The following is a 23,936-nucleotide window of genomic DNA, read 5'->3' on the forward strand; positions in this document are numbered from 1 at the left end:
CAGAATATTAGGATCCAAGCACAAGGAAATCTGCAGATGCTGGAAATTCAAGCAACACACACAAAATGCTGGTGGAACACAGCAGGCCAGGCAGCATTTATAGGGAGAAGCACTGTCGATGTTTCGGGCCGAGACCCTTCATCAGGACTAACTGAAAGGAAAGATAGTAAGAGGCATTTTGTGTGTGTTGCCAGAATATTAGGATTTCATTTATAGTGCAAGTGCTAATTCTCTCAAATTTCGTAACAGAATTTCATAACAAAAGTTATGAAATCTAATTTTAATAAGAAACCGCTTATGCACCCACTCATGTTCATGCCAATTCCTTTAATCTGCATCATCTGACCACAGACTCATCAGCTGGTTAAAACAATTTCTCTCCACTTTATCAAAAAGAATGATTTTGAACATCGACATAAACTTCCCCTCACAAACAAGAGAAAATCTGCAAATGTTGGAAATCCAAAGCAACACACTCAAAATGCTGGAGGAACTCAGCAGGCCAGGCAGCATCTGTGGAAAAGACTAGAGTTGACGTTTGGGGCTGAGACCCTTCACGAGAACGAGAGAAAAAAATAGATAAGTCGGAGTGAGAAGATGGTGGGGGAGAGGAGGAGAAACACAGGGTGGTAAGTGAAACCGGGAGGTGGGGGACTGGTGAAGCAAAGAGCTGGGAAGTTGATTGGTGAAAGATGCAGGGCTGGAGAAGGGGGAGTCTGATATGAGAGGACAGAAGGCCAAGGAAGAAAGGTAAGGGGGAGGTGCACCAGAGGGTGGCGATGGAGATAAGGTGAGAGAGGGAAAGGGGAATGGTGAGGGATGGGGGCATTACCAGAAGTTCATGAAATTGAGGCTCCTCCATCCTGAGTATGGCTTCATCACCACAATCGGGGAGGCCACGTACTGACATATGGGAATGGGAAGTGGAATTAAAATGGGTGGCCACTTGGGCATAAACCTCCCTCACCTATTTTAAATATGACTCATGCCCTGGTGCAGTTATGGTGAATAAATATCTGGAAAGTCTTAAAAGACTTGACAATTTTCCTAAAATGTGTAATTCACAGGTGGATACAGAACTTCAGCTGAGGCTTTGTAAAGATCCTTGCTTTTGCACTTGATGCAAACCAGGGATAATGTGCATATTCTAACTGCATTATCTCTTTCTATGCCATCTTCAAAGAGATCACCAAGTATTTCTTTTCCTTCAAGCTATTAAAAATGGTATCCCTTGTTCTAACTGAAATTAAAATTAAGTCACATGGAAGCTGTAAATGGGAAATATAGAAGTCTTTATTTATACAGTAAACCACTAGGAGAGAGAGAGAGTCCAAGAGAATCTCTTTCTCCTGACACAATATTTTATACTTCTTCAAGACAAAGATAACAATACTTTAAATTAACTACACTTTAAATTGCTTTAATCACCTACTTTAATATTTTGAATATAGTCAAATGAACAGTATTATATAGCAGATCCCAAATAGCAGAACCCCTTTGAATACTCATATGATGGGTCCTGTACTCATCACTTACAAATGTAATTGCAAAGAAAACACAACAGCACCCCTACTTATTTTGGAGTCTATGGAGGTTTGGCATGACATCAAAAACATAGACAAACATCTATAGATGTGTAGTGAAAAGTCTATTGACTGGTTGCAACGCAGGCTGGTATGGAAACACCAATGCCTTCGAACGGAAAATCCTACGAAAGGTAGTGGATTGGGCCCAGTACATCACAAGCAAAGTCCTTCCAGCCATTGAACACATCTACATGAAATGCTGTTGAGGGAAAGCAACATCCATCATTAAGATCCTCACCACCCAGGCCAGGCTCTCTTCTTGGTGCTGTCATCAGGTAGAAGGTACAAGTGCCTCAGGATTCACACCACCAGGTTCAGGAACAGTTAATACCCCTCAACTATCAGGCTCTTGAACAAAAAGACTCATCTATTGAGATGTTCCCCAACCAATGATCTCACTTCAAGGACTCTTTATCTTGTTATTTCATGCTCTCATAATTTTTTAATATTTGCAATTGCACAGTCTGTTGTCTTCTATGCTCTACTTGATCTTTCATTGATCCTACTATAGTTACTATTCTATAGATTTGTTGAGTAGGCCCACAGGAAAAAGAATCTCAAGGTTGTATGTGGTGATGTATATGTACTCTGATAATAAAATTTACTTTAACCTTGAATACTGTTGTCTGCTACAGAGGCCAGGCACCCAAAATACACCCCTTTTGTTAGAGTGTTGAGGGATGACTCAATGAACATACAACTAACCAAAGGGTTAAGAGAGAAAACAGACCTGACCCGCTGTCATTAAATGGCTGGGATACACCTTTGGCAATGTGCAATTAGCAGGAATATTCATTTATTGTCATCCACAATGTAGTTTCAATGAGACAGATTCAGAATATCCCATTAAATTGTGTACAAGTTTTATGTCTTGAAGACTGGTTCTTATGTTAGTTAATCTACAGGGACTCTATCCTTAATATCATGACTAGAATGATCCCTAACAAAAATAAAATACTTAATACTTCCATGAAACATCTGTTCATCTGTCCATTCCATTAACTGGCTTATATTTAGAAGCTTTTTAAAATATACTTTATTTACTAAATTTGAACATATTTAATTCAGAAATCAATACCATAAGATATAGGAGCATAATTTTGCTAAGACTTGATGGGCCAAAGAATACGAACCATCTCATTCTACTTGCTTAGAATATTTATACTGCATCAACATATCCTAAACTTTTCCTTTATCTATATTCATTGAGCGAACTGTGGGTTTTTAACAGCCCATTGGTGTGCAGTGGCACTGATCTCTGGCCTTTTTCCAAAAAGACAGTGTAAAAACCAAGCTTAAGCACATCTCTCTCCATGTACTCTTTTCCCTCGGAGTGTGCCAGTTTGCATCATTCAGTCACTACCTGACTGAGTTATGATCAAGATGCTCTTCTCACATCATTTCATGGATTGAAAGATCCAGCTGGTTTTAGGCAGACTGGAGTATATCTTTCCCTATGCTGATAATCTTACAGCATCAGTTGCTTTTTGCAATCATGGTTACAGCTGACAGAGCAAAGAGTCCTTTATTATGCAGCTTTTCAGACTGGACTGTGATAAAGTCCATTGCATCCCTTCAAGTTCAAGTTTATAACCATGGGCATATATACCTGAGATAAAAATGCTTTGAGAATTAGCTTTTTGAAACAGCAGCATGGTACATTTACAAACTCAGACAAACGTAACTCACCAGGTAAAAGACATTAAAAAATTGGAAGACTATTTCTAGCCCATCTTGACAAATGCATATTCTAGGAGGTGAATAATGGTTTTAACCCCACTGTTGCTGCTTCAAATATGTATATAATGCTGCTTTACATGAAGGATTTGAGCAGGGCGCATGGTTCTTGATGTTTGAAGTTTCTGGTGAAGAAGCATTCTATCAAATGACTTTGACAGTACTGCCAGGTGTACTATTGATAACAGTTCACCATCTATTCCTACAGACCACTGTCTGAGTGACCTGTGATCACAAACGTTTCTAGAATATATTATAGATATGGTGCAGTCCAACTCAATGAAGCACACAATAGCGAAATGGGGAGAGATCGGACCCACAGTGACATTTAGTTTTTGGCATAGCTGGATGTAGCCTTTACCAAAAGAGCCATCAAATTGAAGGCCACACCAGGATGCATTCTCCCAATAACCACCCCACCCCCAAAACCCCACCTAATCAGGCAATTTCTACATTGTGTCCTGCAGATAAAGTCCTTTTTCAATCCGCAGACAATTGGGAAGTCAGATCAGGTGAACACTGTAGTACAGCAACATACAGCAAGCCAAAGGACATTTCACATCTGAAGACCAGGTTCTTCCACCACATTATGGTCAGAAAATTACTTCCATGATCCCAAAGTCTGCTTCATTTTGGTTATACCCAGGTCTTGATACTTGCCCTGTCTCAGCTTTGGAGTCCAAGCACCTTCAGGTAATTGGACCTGACAGTGAAAGGGCCAGATGATCAGAGGGACCAGTGGCCAAGCTGTTTTTTTCTGACATTAACTCTCCCAACAGCGGATAAACTTGGCTGCAGATGTTCATCTGTCTGTGGAACAGCAGTGGATCCAGGGAAACCACAATGCAGTCATCCAAATGCAAGGAGATTAAAGATTAAATATTAGCTTTATTTGTCACGTGTACATTGAAACAAGAGTGCAAAGAGTCATTTGCTTCAAATCAAATCAGTGAAGATTATGCTGGGGTCAACCCACCGGTGTAACCATGCTTCCAGCACCAACATAGCATGTCCACAACCTACTAGCCTTAACTGTACGTCTTTAGAGATTTTAACCTTAGCACATCCGCAGTGTGGATCATCTTACTTTATAAACCCATTTCGTCTCTGATGGGCTTGACATAATAATCAATACAACACACAGTAAAGAAGAAAATGCAGGTTTGCCTCAGCATGAGACTAGATCATCTTCCATTCGCTAATTAGGACGGCACTAGTGATGAGTAGAACAGCCACATCCAATTATGGATCTCCTCCCAGAAAAAATATTTTGGAAAACATGCAGATCATAAGTATGTGCAATTGTGTTTAAATGCAACAAAAGATATTAATATATCTCTCAATATTTTAAATTCACAGGACTGCAGAGATACAGATATTAATGAGAATATTAACCTATCCTTCACAGTTAACCCAGGAGTTCAGATTGAGGAAAACAGACTGCAACTGGTCAACATAAAATAGACTTGAACACTGTTATTATAAAAAGCATCTGCGTCATGTCCGGAATGCTTTACCTAGACTATTACAGCATTTATGCAAAAGCACTTGAAGTAGTTGAAGCTGTTAATGTGCAAATAAGAAATGACCTGATTTTGAATTGCTCATTAATTTGTCATTGCCATAATCTGAGTCAGTGCAGTTGATTTATGATCTTTCAAAAGACCTTTGATAAAGCATGTCAATAATTAGAAATATTTAACTTCACGGAATTAAAAGAATATTGCCAAAAATGCAAAATGTTGAAAATGATACTGAATATTTGCTTTATGTAATTGTGAGAAATGTGTAATGGACCAATCTTTGGTGTATATTTATAGTTTGGACTTGATATATACAGGGAATCATTTTAAACAGATAGACAATATACAGCGTGGAGGATGGAAACAGATTCAGGAGGATACTATCAGGCTGATAAAATAGAGCAATGTATAAAAGATGAAATTTAATGCAGGAAAGTATCTAGCAATTCATGTTAGTTTGTAGACAAAGGATCAATTTGCACTAAAAATTTTAAAGAGTTTGTCTGTCTTTACATACTATTTAAAATTTTTAGTACAAATTGTTGATCATTTGTCTACCAAGTAACATGACTGTTACACAGAGTACAAGTGTAAGGTAATATAAAACAGTTGCTCAATCCTAATTAGCATCTTAATTTTAAATGGGTGATAAAGCCTCTGCAAGAGTGCAATGGAGAATTACTGATTTGGTAAGATAGTGGCATCTCAACTATGTTTTTATATAGGTTGTCCTCTTTAATGCAGCAAAGTATGATGTGATTTAATGGAAATATTCAACAGATGCTTTTTTAAAGAATAAACATAATAAGAAATGAAATAAAGCTTGAAACTAGAGGTAAAAGATTTCATAATCAGAATCATGTTTAATATCACCAGCAAATGTCAAGAAATTTGTTAACTTTGTGGAAGCTGTTCAATACAGTACATGATAAATATAAAAAAGCTAAATTACAGTAAGTATATACGTTTGTAAATATATATTAAATAGTTAAATTAAAATAAATAGTGCAAAACAGAAATTTAAAAAGAAGCAGTGAGGTAGTGTTCATGGGTTCAATGTCTATTTAGAAATCAGATGGCAGAGGGGAAGAGGCTGTTCCTGAATTACTCACTGTGTGCCTTCAGGCTTCTGTATCTCCTACCTGATGGTAACAATGAGAAGAGGGCATGTCCTGGGCAGTGGGGTATCATCAAATAAAATATTGATGATGTTAAAATGCAAAAAGTGCAGTTTGATATTATAACCTTCAAAGTTCTTCCCAAAAAGGATGGTGATTGCTGATTAATTAATAACTTACAAAAATGAGTTGGATAGAATTTTGGGGCTGATAGAAGAATAAATGGTAAATACAGATTTTTTTTCTCTCAAGGATTGGAATTGACTCAATGATATCCTTCTTCCATGAATCATTTTGTGATTCTATGACTCATCAGGTGTAACAAAAAATAGCTTCTTGATTCATCATTGATTTCACTTCATCAGTCTTCACTAACTTATTCAGAGCTGTACTTTGAAGTTACTGGTATATATCCTTGCACTTCTCAGATTATATTACATGTAAGTGCTGGACATTTTGAGTCAAACCAAGATAGCATGGATTTCCTTAGAGTAGCACTTGATGTGTTTCAGTCCGTGAAGGTACTTGCAACCTTTCCAAATTATGATAGCTTTTGATACATTGAGATCACTCTACCTGTGTACAATATAGACAATATAAATGGTTATTTACACTATGAGAATTACAGATTACTGTTCATAATATTCTTGAGAGATTTGTATATCTGTTTTAAAGTGCATCCTAGATCTTTCCATTCCATTTGCGTTTGAATTCCCAGGCTTCAATTTGGGTCACTGGTGAAAATTTTCAATGTGATTGCTCTAAGTACCTGCTGATATACTGTTCTTATTATTTTGTTACACTAGAATTTATCTTTACTCCAAATATACACAATTGAACTGTACCAGAGGACAGAAATCCCTGGCCATTTCTCAACCATTGGGGAAAAATGTAATGGGAATGCCATTGAAAAGTAGAATATTAAACTATTTTTTTTAGAAAACAATGAGAAAATTAAAATAAACCTTTTTTATATTATAAATACATGGAGGGCCCTTAACCTCCACTTTCATGACTCTTGACCCTAAATGGCAGAAAATATGGTGTAGTGTAAGTCAAAGTTAAATTAAGACTTGATTGGTGATCACTAGTTTGAATTGGAGCACACTTATCTATCAGTCAGAGAGAGTAGAAAAGATTCTGGAAGTCGTTATGAAAGGAAATCTACATGAATTGCAAAAATGAAGCAAAATAAAACCCAAGATTCATTGAGGTAACTGCAGGCATGAGATAGAACTTTATTATGTCCAAACCTTGTTGACTGCAGCTGCTGATTTTGGGAAAGGTCTCAACGTGATACCAATGTGGAGTGCTGTCTGACCATTTTGATACTTCACTGCAGTCTCCTTTGAGGAGGTGGAAACTAGTTTAAAGTTTCCATTATTGTTTCTCTTATAGCTGTTATAGGTATTTTTTGTGCAACTAGAAATTCTACACCAAACCATAGCCCAAGAAAACCAATCTCCATGATCTTCAAGTAGGTGAAGCAGAAGATTCAAATTAATGCAATAATGGTGGCTGTGACTAACTGAGCTACTCTTGGTACTGGTCACACACACTGCAAATGTATTGCTATAGAGGGCAATATCAATGCGAATGGGTGCTTCTGACATCACATCCAAAACCATCGGTGGCTAAACATTTATATATGTAGTTGCTGCCATTCGAGGTTGTTGCCCTTTGGGAAGAGTTTCTGCTTTAACCAGCAGCCAAATTGATGGAAATTCAACCATTTCCATTGATTTGTGAGTTTGTGTAAAATGGACACATCACTTTCCAACATCTCAGATTGGGGCTTTATTATACTGATATAAGTGCCTTGCAAATAGTACCATAGGACTATGGTTTAAAAACTCATGAAAAACCATAATATGTTTCTCCTTTTTTTCTGTCTGCATCACCGTCTGGCATGTGGAGGCGGGGTGGGGGAAGCTACTGCACATGATCAAAGTAAGCTGCAGAGAGTTGTAGAATTAGCCAGCTCTGTCATGGACGCTTGTCTCTTTAGTATCCAGATCATATTCAACGAGGAGTGCTTCACTAGGACCCCCATTACCCAGGACATGCTCTCTTTGATAAAAAAATGTACTTTGAATCTTATCATTGCAACCATTAGGAAGGAGGTACAGAAGCCTGAAGGCACACACTCCATGATTCAGAAACAGCTTCTCCTCTGCCATCCAATCATCCAATTTCTGAATGGATATTGAACTCATGAGCACTACCTCACTACTTTTTTTTATTTTCTATTTTTTTGCACTAATTGAATTGACTATTATATGTATATGGTACTATTATATATATATGTATATGGTATACACACTTACTGTAATTCATAGTTTTCTTTTTCTCTCTATTATCATGTATTGCATTGAACTGCAGCTGCAATGTTAACAAATTTCGTGACATATGCAGGTGATATTAAGCCTGATTCTGCTTGTGATTCTGTTTTCTACTGGGTATCATTTAATTTCTCTATAACATAATCCTTCTCATTAGTACAGGAGTCTTCATCTATAATCAAATGTTTATTTCTAGTCTTATATTCTCAAGACAGCAACAAAACTCGCAACCAATTTCCTCCGGCATTTTGTGTGTGTGTTGCTTGAATTTCCAGCATCGGCAGATATTCTCTCGTTTGTAACCAAGTTAATCAACCTGTTTGGTTTTGCATGTGTAATTAGTTCTGTAGAAGAATGCTTGAACAAACTTATCAATTTGTGTGATTAATTACATAATATATGTGTACCTCTACCTCTGTTGCAGCTTAAATAAGCTTAGCCAGAAATGCCATAGTGGGTCTTACTGATAGTGAAACTGAGAAGTCTCTCATTCATATTATTCTATTCCTGGGTAAAGGAGGAGGTGGGAAGCAGCAAAAACAGGGCTGAAGCAAAAATGGTAGGAAAATACAAAAGACACACTTAAAGAAATCACGTACAAAGATTGATCCAGTCATGTTAATTCAATTTTTTCTCATTTAGTTATTGTTTGATTGATACTGCATTTCATATAAAAGTATGGAATTTTATTTTTTTATTATTAATTAAAACAATAAATAAATAATCAAAGGACTCTTATCATCATGCTGTGAAAGGATCATGTTCTTAAATCCTGAAATTCATAATGAGAGTCCCTGCTTTTTCAGCACTTGCAGTAACCCAGTTTACAGCACCTCTATTGCATTATGGGATTCCTTGGGTGAATAGTTCTATGTCAGCTTGGATGCCTGGCTTCACTGTGTGTGGGTTTAAACAACAGGGTAAGTGTCAAGCATGTGTACCACAGTGTTTCAGGATCAGATGCTTAAACTAAATGCACTGCAGTTCTTTCTATGTGCTTTTTTTTTCCACCAATGTCAGCTGAAATGATATCACATTTTTAAACATTTTAATCTTAATGGAGTGAGAAAGAGGCCTCCTTTGACACTATTTATGTCAAGGGCTGCAGGTACAAAGATTTAATAGGTTGTATAAAAGGAAAAATCTGCGGGAAAGGTGTGTTAAAAGGTTAAAGGAAAAAATACCAGTAAGCAATTTTCAAACACTGTAGTGCTGATCCTTAACTGTATTCTGGTCTCATACCGTTCAGAGATGGACAGTAGGCCTTCTAAAAGGGGCATGGCATGTGTGTATTATAAGACTGAAAGCTCCAGGGAAGAAAGGAACAGCAAAGAAACTTAAAAATGGTTGCTATAAATTGCCCCGCCATTAAAATGTAATAAAGCAAGTATCCACACACACTGGTGCATAATCAGTTAATTCTGATTACTATGTTTTAGACTTTAGACTTTCTGGTCAGATGTATCCAGGCAGTGGGATTTTGACAGGATTCACTGATGTATTTATTTTATGGTGTAAGGGTTTTTTGTTTTGCTTTTTGTGGTTTAATGGAACGATCTAATTTTACAGCACAGAAAAAGGGCTACTGGATCTTTTACTTCTGTGCATGCATTTTGAAGTCACTTAGCATCCAAGCCTCCTGCTTCTTTTCTCCAAATTCATCTCTTTTTTTTGCTTTTAAAAGCTATTGTGGATTCTGTTTCCACCACCATTACAGAGAAGGTACTCCAAATTGTAAATGTATATACAAATCTCATACCCTCTTCTTTTGTTCAATTGGTAGTGATCTTAAATTTGTAACTTATGGATTGCTGAATTACTCCCATTTACCTCAACCAAACCCGCACAATTTGGTATACATTTTATTTTTTCTTCAAATTGCATTTCTCTTCATTTCTGCTTGTAACCAAAGCCTTTTCCTTTTGGTATAATTTTAGTGAATCTCTGTAATGCCTTAGGTTTAGCCATGAAGAGTAAACAACATATATAGCACCCTTTCTGCACTTACAGCTTTAGCATTGCTTGTTTATCTTAATGTGTTTATCACTTGATTAGGGAGAAGGAGTTCTGTAAGTCACTGTCAAGCTACATTTACAACAAAAATGGGAGACATCAAATAACGACATTAAAAGCGTTTTTTTTTAAGCCTTTGGGAATTTTGAATGCTCCAGACTGATTGTTACTGAAGTTTTATGTTGGCATAGTAAGCATTAGAAAAATACAAAAAAAAAGCAGTTTATTTCTTCATTCTATTTGGTTTAAGAAAAAAGTGAAATTTCAGAATCGGAATCAGGTTTTCTATCGCTGGCATGTCGTGAAATTTATTGTTTTGCTGCAGCTGTACAGTGTGATACATGAAAAACTATAACTTACACTATTTCGACAGATGTACCGTGGCGAGCATTCTAACTGGCTGCGTCACCGTCTGGTATGGGTGGGGGGTGCTACTGCAAAGGATCAAAATAAACTGCAAAGACTTGTAAACTTAAGTCAGTTCCATCATGGGCACCCGCTTCCATAGTATCCAGGACATCTTCAGGGATACCTCAAAAAGGCAGCATCCATCATTAAAGACCCCATCACCCAGGACATGCCCTGTTCTCATTGCTACTATCAGGAAGGCGGTACAGAAGCCTGAAGGCACACACTCAATGATCCAGGAACAATTTCTTCCCCTCTGCCATCAGATTTCTTAATGGACATTGAACCCATTAACACTAGCTCACTACAATTTAAAAAAAATTGTACTACTTATTTTAATTTAGCATATATACTTATATTTACTATAATACACATTTCTTTCTATAATACTATATAATGTATTGTACTGCTGCCGCAAAGACAACACATTTGATGACATATGCTGGAGATATTAAATGTGATTCTGAAATATATTAGTTTAAATTAAATAATACTGCAAAAAGAGAGCAAAATTAGTGAGTCATGTTCATAGGTTTGTTCATTGTCTATCCAGAAATCTGATGGCAGAAGGGAAGAAGCTGTTCAAACAATGTTGAGTGTGTACCTTCAGGCGCCTGTACCTCCTCTTTGATGGTAGCAATGAGAGGGAATGTCCTGGATGATGAGGTCCTTAATGCTGGATGCCGCCTTCTGTGAGAATATGAAGTCTTGTTGAAAAGAGCAGAGAAGAAGGAACGTTGTGGGGGCAGGAGGTTGGAATGGAACTTGTTGTTAGTGAAGATCTCCACTCTGAATAATCACATGAGAAGGGAACTGGAGAAGTGAAATTCAGATGTCACATTTGAAGGTAAGGTGGGTAACAGCTGAGCAAAGAACAAGAAAGCCATTTAGTAGGTGGCTCAAAGGAGGAAAGTAGCATGGTGTTGATATGTTATGGGGAGAACTGGGGATGGACAGGTAAAGGTGGGAGCACAGTGGTTGTGCAAGTGAGTGCCATTTTTAGTGTAACTCTCATTTCAAACTCAGTCTACTTGCTTTTGAATATTTCTGACACCACTTTCCAAAAAAGAAGCAACACAATGCAGAAAAGGAATAGAAAGAAGAATTAAAGGGAGAAAGAAGAATTAAAGGGAGAAAGGCAGAAGAGGAGACAGAAAGAACAACATGAGAAATAAGGGGCTATAAATTAGTTTTCACTGTTTCCTCTGCTTTAAAACTATATTTTGATTCTCCCTAAGTTAAAAAAAATTGAGAAATTTTATTGTCTTATATAATGGTTCCCTTGTCATTCTTCAAAAGATAAATAATTTTATTGTAAAAAAAATACTTGGTTGCAAAGCAAGCTTGATGAAACAAAGTTTTTGGGCTTCCTCTTGTGACTGAGGATGCCTTACATACTTCAACTCAGTCTTAAGGCTCCTGAGCAGGGCAGTGTGCAGGCTCTTTCACAGCTGGGGCAGGCAGTGTTAACAAGGAGGTTGGGTGGGTGGTTTGTGAGGTGACGCCGGATCTTTTTTGAAGTACTGATTTCCGCACACACTTGTAGGAATTCTCTGCTAACGGTGAGACACGAGTCTTACTGACCCATGAATGGCTGCCTCTTCAGGATGTTTGCAACAGACATAAGTTTCCTGTGATGCTTTAAATAATCTCTGACTAACCAAGATTAAAACTATGGACTTGACTACAAGCTTTGCCTGCACGTCTATAAAAGTGCTGTAGGAAAGGTTCTCATAATGTAACACAATATGTATCCCTTTGTAGTGGAATATGTGTGTACGTGCAGAGCTGATGACTGTATTAATCATGTTTTTATTGGCCTGCATGTATATTATGAGTTGTGTTGATGCAAGACCATAGATGTATAGAGTCTTCTTATCCTGCTCTGTTTTATTGTGAAAGAAGTACTAACAATTGACAACTACAATGCTGCAATACAGAAATTATCGACTGGGCCTGGGTGTTTGTTTGTCCAAGTGCACCTCAGAGACACATGTTCATGCAAGTGTTTGTTCAGCTGCCACTTCAAAGCACAAGATGTACGCCAATATAAGTGGATGTAATCAGTAGCCTATCCTCATGGACTGTATAATTACAAAGTTCATAGTAAATTTATTATCAAAGTACATTAATGACCCCATAAACGACCCTGAGATAGCCGGCTGGTGGCACAGTGGCATCAACGCCAGACTTCAGAAGCAAAGGCTCCCAAGTTCGAACCCAGTCGGCCCCCTCGGACACGCTTTCCGTCCGTGCTGGGTACAGCGCTGAGCTAGCCAGTCAGCCTCGTAAAAAAAACAACAAGGGAACAAGGGTTGAGTCAGGAACGTTCGTATCGTGACCCGGTTAATCTGAAAGGAGACCAATCCTGACACTACACACCAGACAAGAATAGCTGACTGTCTCTGTGTGACAAGCTATGAATGAATGAACCCTGAGATTCATTTTCTTGCAGGCATATACAGTAAATCCAAGAAACACAATCAAATCAATGAAAGACCACACACCCAGTAGAATAGGCAAACAACTATTGTGCAATAGACACCAGACTGTGCAAATACAAAAGATAAATAATAATAATAAAAAATAAATAAGCAATAAATATCACGAACATGAGATGAAGAGTCCTTGAAAGTGAGTCCATAGGTTGTGAGAACAGTTCAGTGACGGGGCCAGTGAAGTTGAGTGAAATCCTGTTCTTGAGTGATGTTAGTCTAATCTTTGCATAACGTTCACACCGTCAGTTAAAGTGAAGAACTGCTGTAAGGAGTTTGTAAGTTCTCCCCATGGGTTTCCTCCAGGTGATCCAGTTTCCTCCCACAGTCCAAAGACGTATGAGTTAGGGTTAGTGAGATGTGGGCATGCTATGTTGCTGCCAGAGCCATGGCAACACTTGCAGACTGTCTTCAGTGCAACCTTCGGACTGTGCTGGTTGTCGATGCGATCGACACGTTTCACTGTATGTTTTGATATTTCGATGTACATGTGACAAATAAAGCTAATCTTTAGTAAAGCTAATTTTATACAATTTTCCAACTTTGTGTTTTTGCAAATAAATTTTCGGTCAATTATAATGGGTGAATGCATGTTCTCACTTGCCACATACTCTGCCATTGAAGATTGGTTTATCCAAAACTAAGAGTATTTGTGAATAAAATGACTCACTGTGGCCTCATGAAATAAAAATAATGAACAGAAAGTCTATTTTTTCAGAAAACAGAATTCATTCTGCTATATTAGGTGTTAAGTACTTTGCCTGTGCTGTAAGTAATATGACACAATAGTTCAGTTTCAGTTCTAAAACGATCATGATACACAGTGTATTTCAGAGCCTACTAAGGAACTAATGTGATTCAGCTACTAAGAATTTCTGGTATTTTCACATACTCTCCTCTGCAATATGCATATTATGTACTAGAAGATAGAATTATATTTTTCATGAGATATGGATTTGTTTGGTAGTGAACAGATATTATCAGACAATGACTGGAACAGAATAGGTAACAACACAATATGAGATGATAAGACTAGATAACTGCTAGGCAGGGTTTTCTAAAGTTGAGTCTCAATGGATTAATTTAGTAAATTGAGCCTATTGCTTCATTTAACCCTGCATATATACTCTCATGTTCTTTAATTTCTGACTGTTCATCTGAGTGTTTCTTTAAAATAACCCTCAGAATTCACTCTGCTTTATTGTTGTCTTTGTGCTACTTGGTATCAAGCACTTTATGGTAACAAGTTCCACATCCATTCTACTTTGTAAAGAGGTTTCTTCTGAATTTCATTTGGACTTGTTTTTATTTATGACCTTTGGTTTTGGTTACAAGCTTCACGATATCTATCCAGCCTCATTATGTTTTAAATTTACAGTTAGATTACTCCCTGTCCTTTTTCTCAGAAAGAATGCTCCATCATTTTAAATGTTGTGCCCCTTGTATGTTAAAGGACTTTTGGAAAGCACGAACACATGGGAATTTGCTACTTTGTCACCTGCTCCTACATTACACATTCTTTCAGCATTTGTGCGCTGTGCTTCTCTGAATTCAGTATCTGGACATTCTGTTGTTTGGTGGTGAACATTGTGAATCTTCCTGTTTTATGAACTAGTTTAAGACCTAAAGATTGATGACTGAACTGATTGGATTTATGCTGGGTACAGCAATGATCAATCTCCTGAAAATCAGCCTGATGTGCTTTATATTGAAATCTCAAATCAGAAATTGAACTTCTGTGTTTAATCTTTTGTAAATTTGATAATCCGATAAATGTAGTTCCCATATATTCATTAGGTAAATATCGGCTGAAGCCAATTCTGCTTATTTATCCAGAACAGCCATTCAGAGTAACATACCCAAGATGCTGGAGGAACTCAGCAGGTCAGGCTGCATCTATGGATTTGAATAAAGGATTGACATTTTGGGCTGAGACCCTTCATCAGGACTGGAAAGAAAGGGGGAAGAACCATCCTTCAGGTTTACAGCAGTCATCCCATGTTTCTGTGACAATTGCAGATAATTCTGCAGTTACACCTCTTCCAGACATTTAGATCACCACCTCCTCTCTCCATGCATTTTTACCAACTTTTTCACAACTCCTCCCAATCAGACCTTGCCTTTTATTCACCTGCCTTTTACTCCCCTTTTCAGCATCTTTCAACTTGTTTTATCTCTAATTATTCTCATCTATTTAGCTGAAATTGTATATCCATTTCTAACATTATTGAGTAGGTGTTAATTCTGTAGTTGGAAAGAAACAGCTTGTTTAGCGCACAGTCGGTTTTGGACAACAGCCCATGATGTCACATTTATTGATGGAACTTCATTGGCAATGTTATTTGCACTGGGGTGGACCAGGGAAGGAAGCTAGAAGAATCAGCCATATGGTACTTCTGATGGAGTTTTGGTCTGTTAACTTACAGGGCTGTTCCATTACTGAAGGTGGAATGTTCATTACTCATGTCTGCCACCATTTGTGATCTGAATGGGCTCAGAACTCTCAGCCTGCACAATGGGGGTAAACAATGCCAACCATGGCATTCAAAAGGAATATGAGGGAAGATAATTTTAAAGCCAAGGATGAAGAGCAAGAGGAAGGTTAGAAGGGGGATAGGAGATACAATTAAGCAAGATGTCTGTGTCAAAATAATTCTATAAATCCTTGGATTTAGAGCTTTCATTATAAATTACCCACCTTTTGTTAACTCTTAAAGTTACTCAGTTTAGTTCTCTGAGTTACATTGTTGGTTTCAAAGAAATATGTTCATTTTAGGATTATAAAATGTATTAGTTTCTAAATGTTATTGTGAGAAAAGTAATATTTAAACTTTACATTGTAAAGGGTATTTGACTCTTTTTAAGCAGTTTGTTCAGCTCGTCAGGTTCTGGTAAAGGGTCTTGGCCTGAAATGTCAACTGTTTATTCTCCTCCATTGATGTTGCTTGACCTGCGGAGTTCCTCCAGCACTTTGTGCATTGCTTAAGATTTCCAGCATCTGCAGAATCTCTTGTGTTTTATATTCAGTTCATATCAGTTTTCTTAATAAATTAGTGGATTTCATCAACACTCCTTGTATAATGTTTAGGTTATTCCTACCCCATTAATGCCACCCTGAATCCTGTAGTGCTCCCGCGCAATTTTCACCATCTGAGAAAGTTTGTTTCCTCATGGGGACTCACTCCCGGAGCACCAGCTTCATGCAGTATTGCCAGCAAGTCCAGAAACTGAGTGAGAGTTCCTTTGGTGATGAACGGCCATGAAGACGTACAGCTCGGAATCAGGACCTTCTCCCAATTCCTCTCAAATCCAACAAGTACCCATTTACGTTTATCCCAATATATTCTCCCCACATTTCTATATTACTCCTCCTCCCTCCCCCCTACCGACAGAGGAGCAATACATAATTAAAGCTCTGAATCCAAGGAGTTACAGCATTATTATGACATAGACATCTTAACTTATGTGTATGTGCTATCCCCCTTCTAACCTCATCAATCCACTTTTCTTGCTTTCTCCCTGGTCTTGAATTATTTTCCCTCATATTCCATTTGAATGCCACCATTGAAACTATTTATCCCCATTGTGCAGACTGAGAGTTCTAGGGGCACTCACTCACAAATGTTGGCAAACATCCCCCACTTCCTTGATTTTCCCAGCCACTTACATACAACGGGCAGTTTACAGAAACCCTATGAACCTATGAAATACACACATCTTTGGGACGTGAAAAAAAAATGCAACCCCTCGGATAGGGGTTCCCAACCTTTTTTATGCTTTGGACCAATACCATTAAACAAAGGGTCCATGGATCCCAGGTTGGGAACCTCTGCCCTAGGGGAAACCCATGTGGTTACAGAGAGAATATGAAAACTCCAGACAGACAGCTCTGGAGGTCAGGATTAAACTTGAAGGCACACCATCTGGGAGGAGCATTTTACGTTGTTATTGGCCATCTTTTCTCTGATGTTCCTCATTCCATTTTCTTCAACTGTCCATTAGACTTATTAATATCCACCCTTACTTTACATGAAGAGATGGCGCTTGCCAGTTCCATTGAATTTATTGATTCTCGTCATAATTCTACAATATTTCCTTTCACCTCTTCACATTAAGCAAAGTTACAGTAGACCATGTAAATTGTGATGACAATGTTTATATTTAGATACACGCATTTAGTCTCAATTCTCTTTTCTTTCACTCTTGATGGTTACTTTTGCTTGAGTTTGTTTAACCCAGCATTAGCTACTCAGTGAGTCAGTCCGAGTATATAATTTAAAGCTAATCTGCATCATTAAAACATTTAACAAGTTTAAAGGAACTCAGTCTTACATGGTTTACAAACCATAGACTGCAAACCTTCCCTTACTCTTTAGCAAGCCTATAAATTCTTACATAAGCAGTTTGTTACACTGTGAGAATGTCTTTTCAATTAATATCTAAATTCTACACTGTTTACTTTTCGGCAATTAACTGTGAGATTTAATTATAAATACAAATCATTAACTTTCATCTCATGCCAAGAACACTGTACTTATCCCTGTCCTGAAATGTTAATGCACTTACAATCCAGTCTCTGCTGTCAATACCTAACTGATTTGGATGCATGCCAACCACATGCCTCCCTTCAAATGGACCTGATATCCTGAATAAAGCAAAAAAAATCTACATTTATAAAGCACCCTCAGTACTTCTACGTTCCAAAGTTCTAGCCAGCCAAATACAGTAAATACTTTAGAAATGTAGTTGCTGATGAAATTCAAGAAATGCAGCAATCACTTTCTTCCCAACAAGCCCCACTGAGGGCATAGTGATAATGATCAGCTAATTTGTTGTTTGGATGTTGCTTGTGGGATAAATTCTCATCAGGACCCAGGAAGTAACTCTCCTGCAAGTCTTCAAAATAGCATCAAGCATATTCATCAACCACCCAAGAAAGCATCAAAGCCCCCAGTTTGGCATTTTAACCAGAAAAGTGACACCAACAGATTATTAATTCCCTTCTCTGATTGGAAGCAATGCATTTTCTGATTTGCATACTTAGACTGGAACATGATCAATGCACATCAGGAGGATGGTGGTCAAGAAGAATTTATTAATTGTGGTAACTCTTTGTTTTTTCAGCATTAACCAATGGATAGCATAAGTTCAGAGGAAATATCATTAACCATCCAGCAGATTAAGGAAGGCCCAAAAGCCAAACTTCGAGAGCTTTGTAAAAAATATGGGCTCCCGATTTCAGGAACAAGAGTGTACTTTCAGAGAGTCCTCTGCCAAAGGCTTGGAATTGATCCAAAATCTGTCATCGTCCAGAAACCCACTTCACGCTCCAACAGCCACGGAGACTGTTGCAGTGTGGCCGGATGCCGAAGCCGCCGGGGTAAGGACACTCACATTCGATGGTTCACCGTCATCAGAAAGAAAGGAAGTCATACTGCAGCCATTACCAAAGCAATCCAGCTTACCAGAAAGGGCTGGACACCAACAATGTATTCTCGGATCTGTGGACAACATTTCAGTTGTGGCCAGCTGTCTTTTGAGCCAAGTTCCCCTGACTACATTCCACATTTACACATGGACCCTGCAGCTAAAGCCACAACATCATATCCCACCTTCTGGTCCAAAGAAAGTTCGGAGGAAGCCATGGACTTGACCAACAAGGGTTCCATTAAATCTATTCATGTGGCGGGTCCATCTCATCTTGATTATACCAACCAATATTACGGAATGCATTCTTCAGGAAGATCATTATTTCAATCAACTCCAGAGCGTCCTTGTATATCTGTTGCACAGGATACAAGAACCAAGGTACTGTCAGGTTATTTTAATTTATAGAAGTTATTAATGTTGTTGTCAGTGGTTTCAAGCCTCAACTGTGTGAGATTTCAAAGTTGAAAGTAATATTGATTATCAGAGTACATACGTGTCACCACATACAACCCTGAGATTCTTTTTCTCTGGCCGGCACACTCAGCAAGTCTATAGAATAGTAACTATAAACAGGATCATTGAAAGAGCAAGTAGAGCATGAAAGACAACAAACTGTGCAAATGCAAACATAAATAAATAGCAATAAACAACTAGAGCATGAAATAACAAGATAGAGTCCTTGAAGTGAAATCATTGGTTGTGGGAACATCTGAATAGATGAGTGTAGTTGTCCTCTTTTGTTCAAGATCCCGATGGTTGAGGGGTAGTAACTGTTTTTGAACCTGGTGGTGTGAGTCCTGAGTCACTAGTACCTTCTACCTGATGGCAGCAGAGAGAAAACAGCATGTCTGAGGTAGATGATAGGACAATTATCATCATTGAAAGTGCTGTTCTCCAAGTGGGGTTGAGATACATCGGAGAAATTTTAATGTCCCCCCCCCCCTTTGTATCAATAAAAGAGTGTGGAGTGAGGTAGTAGGAAGTCTGTTCATTTCAAAACATCTAGAGCTTGATAACATTCTGTAGAATTTCTATTCCATGGATTAACGGAGATGGGGGGTGAGTATCTGAAGATGACTACTTAGCAATTAGAAGATGGGTCCATTGCAAGTAGATCAAGATCATATTGATCCATTTTAAGATCATCACATTTAATTTTATCAGGAGAGATTTACAGAGCCTTCGGAAACTTGGCAGCTGAAAGGATGCACGGTAAGAATCCCAGTGTTTAGCCAGCAATGCTTGTGGACAGGGATGGGAAGAAATGATTCAATTCATGTTGTGATTGGACCATTTTCCCCACTCAACAAAAATGATCGAATGCTCCACTTTCTAGTTTGGATTGATTGTGCATTTTTATGAGTGAATTGACATCTACCCTGTCCACCAAAGCCTTCCCATCACTGTGATCTGATTGAAACCATCCCAATCTCCTGAAGGCAGCCAGACCAGACCTCTGGAACCAGATCAACTTACTCCACACCACAACTGGATTGATTTACCCCAATCACTTTCCCCAAATGGACCAAGTACTGTCCAATGCCTTGACTGAGCCAAATTCCTTTGTTATTGCACTAAAGTTTCCAGCAAAGGACTGATCTCCTCCTGACCTCATCCTTCTCACTTCCAGACCATCCCTGCCTGCTTACCGTCAGACCTTCAAAACAATATACCTCACTTGTGAGTGCCATGACAGGCCTCTTACAATCAATTCCTCTTCCTGAACTCAGACTGATCCCACTCCACAATCAGATTGATTCTATTCTGCCTCTTTTCCCTTTCAATTTGATTGTAGTTTCTCCTACTGATGGTTGGATAGACGTCCCCTTGAGTTGAGTGGAATGTGCGACTGAATTTGCATACAAAACTTCAAACTCATTTTGCTTTCATTCTTGTCCCCCAATTTTCCAAATACATGTACTACTTCTACTTCGAATGATCATTTCTCACTGTTTCCAAACTTTCTAACATATGGCCCATCACCTTGATTTCTTTATATTTCAAGGAATTCCCTCACATGGCATCTTGATTGGAGCTGAGTAATAAATTATCTTGTGTTTACATTTTAATCATGATTGTTAAATTTAGAAGAGAGCAATGATGGTGTGTTTTTATAAGTGAATTAAAGTTCAAAGTAAATTTATTATCAAAGTACTTATGTGTCATCATATACAACCTTAAGATTCATTTTTGTGGGCATACTTAATCTATAATAGAATAATAATCATAATAGAATCAAAGGAAAGACTGTACCAATTAAAAGACACGTCAAAAGTTTAACTAGGAAGCCTCAGTCATTGTGTAAGGACTTGTGCTTAGAAGTAGCCATTCGTGATATTTTACCCATTTACACACAATAAGCTGTTCCACCATTTGCAAGGCACGAACTGTGATTGGAGATGTTCTCTGTAGTCCTATGACATTGAAAATTGCTTTCCAGTTTCTGCAATCGACAGAATCAAAAAAATTTCCTAGTCACAGAGAGAAGCTTTGGGTTTTACCGACGAGAATGCCAGCTATTGCTGGAGTCCTTTTAAAAATCGACAAGGTGGATTCTAGGTCACCCAATGTTCTCACTTGAATGTTTACCTTTCCTGCCTTTAGTCATTTATGATGTTGGAGCTTGCCCCCATGAGAGCAATGTTAGAGCTACCGCAACAATGTCAGTGTACTGCACCAGATCATGTCCTCAGATGGAAAATATGAATCATTAACCCAATGGTTCCCTCCATCAATGAGTGCTAATGAAAAAAAAGTAAAACCTCTTCTCCAGTATATATGTAAGCTACTATCCCTCTTTGAAAGATTTTCTCCATTTCCCTGTCTGCAAAAATCCTAATAGCCAAAGCCAAGGAAATCAATATGCCAATATTTTTGCAGTCTGTAAAGACCAGAACTCAGCAATTACTGTTAGCCTTCTGTTTGTTTTTTGCCTGGCTTTCTACTTCCTGCACACTTGGCTTCTGATAGCACCCAGAATGTAACATTTCTCTTTAGGTTTCTATTACTTCAACTAGGACCTGAAGGTCAGTTTGCTTTTTGAAACAGGCTTCCTGCAGTGCACCAAGGCAAGCCGTTCTCCTCAAGCTGCACAGTTACTTTCAGCAGTGGTTGGTTAGATTTATTGCTCTCTTCCCATCAAACACTGCAAGTGTGTGGTTCAGTTTTAACTGGTAAATGGGATTCCTGGAATTACGTATGCTTAACATGTAGTAGTTGATTAAATACAGCAATTGACCATTTCCAAGTGTTTGCATCACTCTTTACAGCTGTCACTGTCTCTAAGTAGTTTGTATGTTCTCCCTGTGACCACGTGGGTTTCCTCCTACATTCCAAATATGTATGAGGTAGGAGGCAAATTGGTCACATGGATGAAATTGGGCGGCAATGCTCACTGGGCCAGAAGGGTCCATTACCATAATAAATAATAATCAGCTAGCATCATCAGTTTAAAAACTGTCATGTGCCTCCAGTGCTGCACATACTTTCATGGCGTGGATAGACGTCTCAACTAATGTCTTTAAACGTCCTGGCATTGTTACGAAGGAAGTTGCTCCTCCACAATTTAAATGAAGTGGTAACATATGTTAAAAGTTTGAAGTAAATTTGTTATCAAAGTGCATATATATCACCATATACTATCCTGAGATTTATTTTCTTGCAGGCATTCACAGTAAAACAAAGAAAAGCAATAGAATCAATGAAAAAAAATACCTATAAAGAAAGACTGATGAACAGCCAATGTGCTAAAGAAGACAAACTGTGCAAATACAATTTAAATAAATAAATATTGAGAACATTAGTTTTGGAGTCTTGGAAAGCGAGTCCGTAAGTCGTGGAATTAGTTCAGTGTTGAGGTGAGCAAAGTTGTCCTTGCTGGTTCAGGAGCCTGACGGTTGAAGGGTAATAACTGTTCCTGAACTTGGTGGTGTGGGACCTAAGGCTCCTGGAACTTTTTTCCTGATGGTACCAGTGAAAAGAGAGCATGGCCTAGATGGTGGGGGTCCTTGATGATGGATGCTGCTTTCCTGTGGCAGTGCTTCTTGGAGATGTGCTGAATGATGAAGGTAATGGGGGTTGAGGCTGCTGGTGAAACTTATCTTGATATGTAGCAATGTAAACTCAAGCCTTAATATTATTAATTTAAAACTTAATCTTGTGTCTAAATTTTACAATGGATTAATACAAGACAGCTGGAGCTAATCCATTACAGACATTATTCCCTGTGGCTATAAGAGGAGCTGTTATAATTCAAGCCTCCTGTCTTTGGCAGGTGGAATTCACATTGCAGGATGCTGAAGTCATGTTGCTTATCTTATCTGGAAGCTGTTTCCTGCTTGTTCTTATTCATTAACTTGTCTTCTATTTCAGCAAACTTTTTTCCCCTAAGATACCACTGTTTGCGGCTAGAATTAGCTGTTCATAATCTCTTGTGCTATTAAATTACCCTTTGGAAAAGCTTATCTGACCATAAGGGCACTACACTTGTACCTGTTTCCATCCATTTTTGTAGCCATACTTAAGACCTGGCTTGGCTGAAATCCTCATCCTTATTTTTATTATTTCTTGAACATACCAGAACTCTACTGGCTGGCTATGCATCTGGTAATTGGTTTATTATACTCACACATATAGACGTACAATGAAAAGCTTTGATTGAAGAGTCCATTATTAAAGACCTCCAGCACCCAGGGCATGTCCTTTTCTCACTGTTACCATTAGGTAGGAGATACAGAAGCCTGAAGGCACATACTCAGCGTTTCTTCCCCTCTGAACAGCTTCTTCCCCTCTGCCATCCGATTCCTGAATGGACTTTGAAGCTTTGGACAATACCTCACTTTTTTTAATATACAGCATTTCTGCTTTTGCACATTTTTAATAATCTATTCCATATATGTAATTGATTTACTTGTTTATTTATTATGTTTAATTTAATTTATTATTATTATTTTTCTCTCTCTCTAGATTATGTATTGCATTGAACTGCTGCTGCTAAGTTAACAAATTTCACGTCACATGCTGGTGATAATAAACCTGATTCTGATTGCCTGCCATTCAGACAAATCATTCTAAACATCAGTACATCAAAGTACAAAAGACAAATAATAACAGAATGCAACATATAGTGTTACCGTTACAGATAAACAAATAAGGGGTAAGGGGCATGGTGCGGTGGATCAAGAGAATATTTTTCTTGTAAAAAAGGTCCATATAAGAGTCTTAAAACAGACTACTTGAAACTGCTGTTCTATCCTTCAAATATGAGATCTTTTTTTTCACTTAT

General features: G+C 38.1%; 1 protein-coding gene across 3 annotated transcripts in view; it reads left to right on the forward strand.

Moving 5' to 3' along the window:
* The first annotated feature begins 9,165 nt into the window (after positions 1-9,165).
* LOC140719833 (zinc finger MYM-type protein 4-like) overlaps positions 9,166-23,936 on the forward strand; it is a 223,882-nt gene continuing 209,111 nt past the window's right edge. For all 3 annotated transcript variants that reach the window (XM_073034758.1, XM_073034759.1, XM_073034760.1), the window contains exons 1-3: positions 9,166-9,226; positions 11,281-11,574; positions 18,347-19,030. In XM_073034758.1, coding sequence (XP_072890859.1) covers positions 18,356-19,030 — 675 coding nt within the window. In that variant the 5' untranslated portion in view covers positions 9,166-9,226; positions 11,281-11,574; positions 18,347-18,355. The remainder of the gene's footprint in view (positions 9,227-11,280; positions 11,575-18,346; positions 19,031-23,936) is intronic.

The sequence above is a fragment of the Hemitrygon akajei genome, chromosome 32 (assembly GCF_048418815.1).
Source record: "Hemitrygon akajei chromosome 32, sHemAka1.3, whole genome shotgun sequence".
Classification (NCBI taxonomy): domain Eukaryota; kingdom Metazoa; phylum Chordata; class Chondrichthyes; order Myliobatiformes; family Dasyatidae; genus Hemitrygon; species Hemitrygon akajei.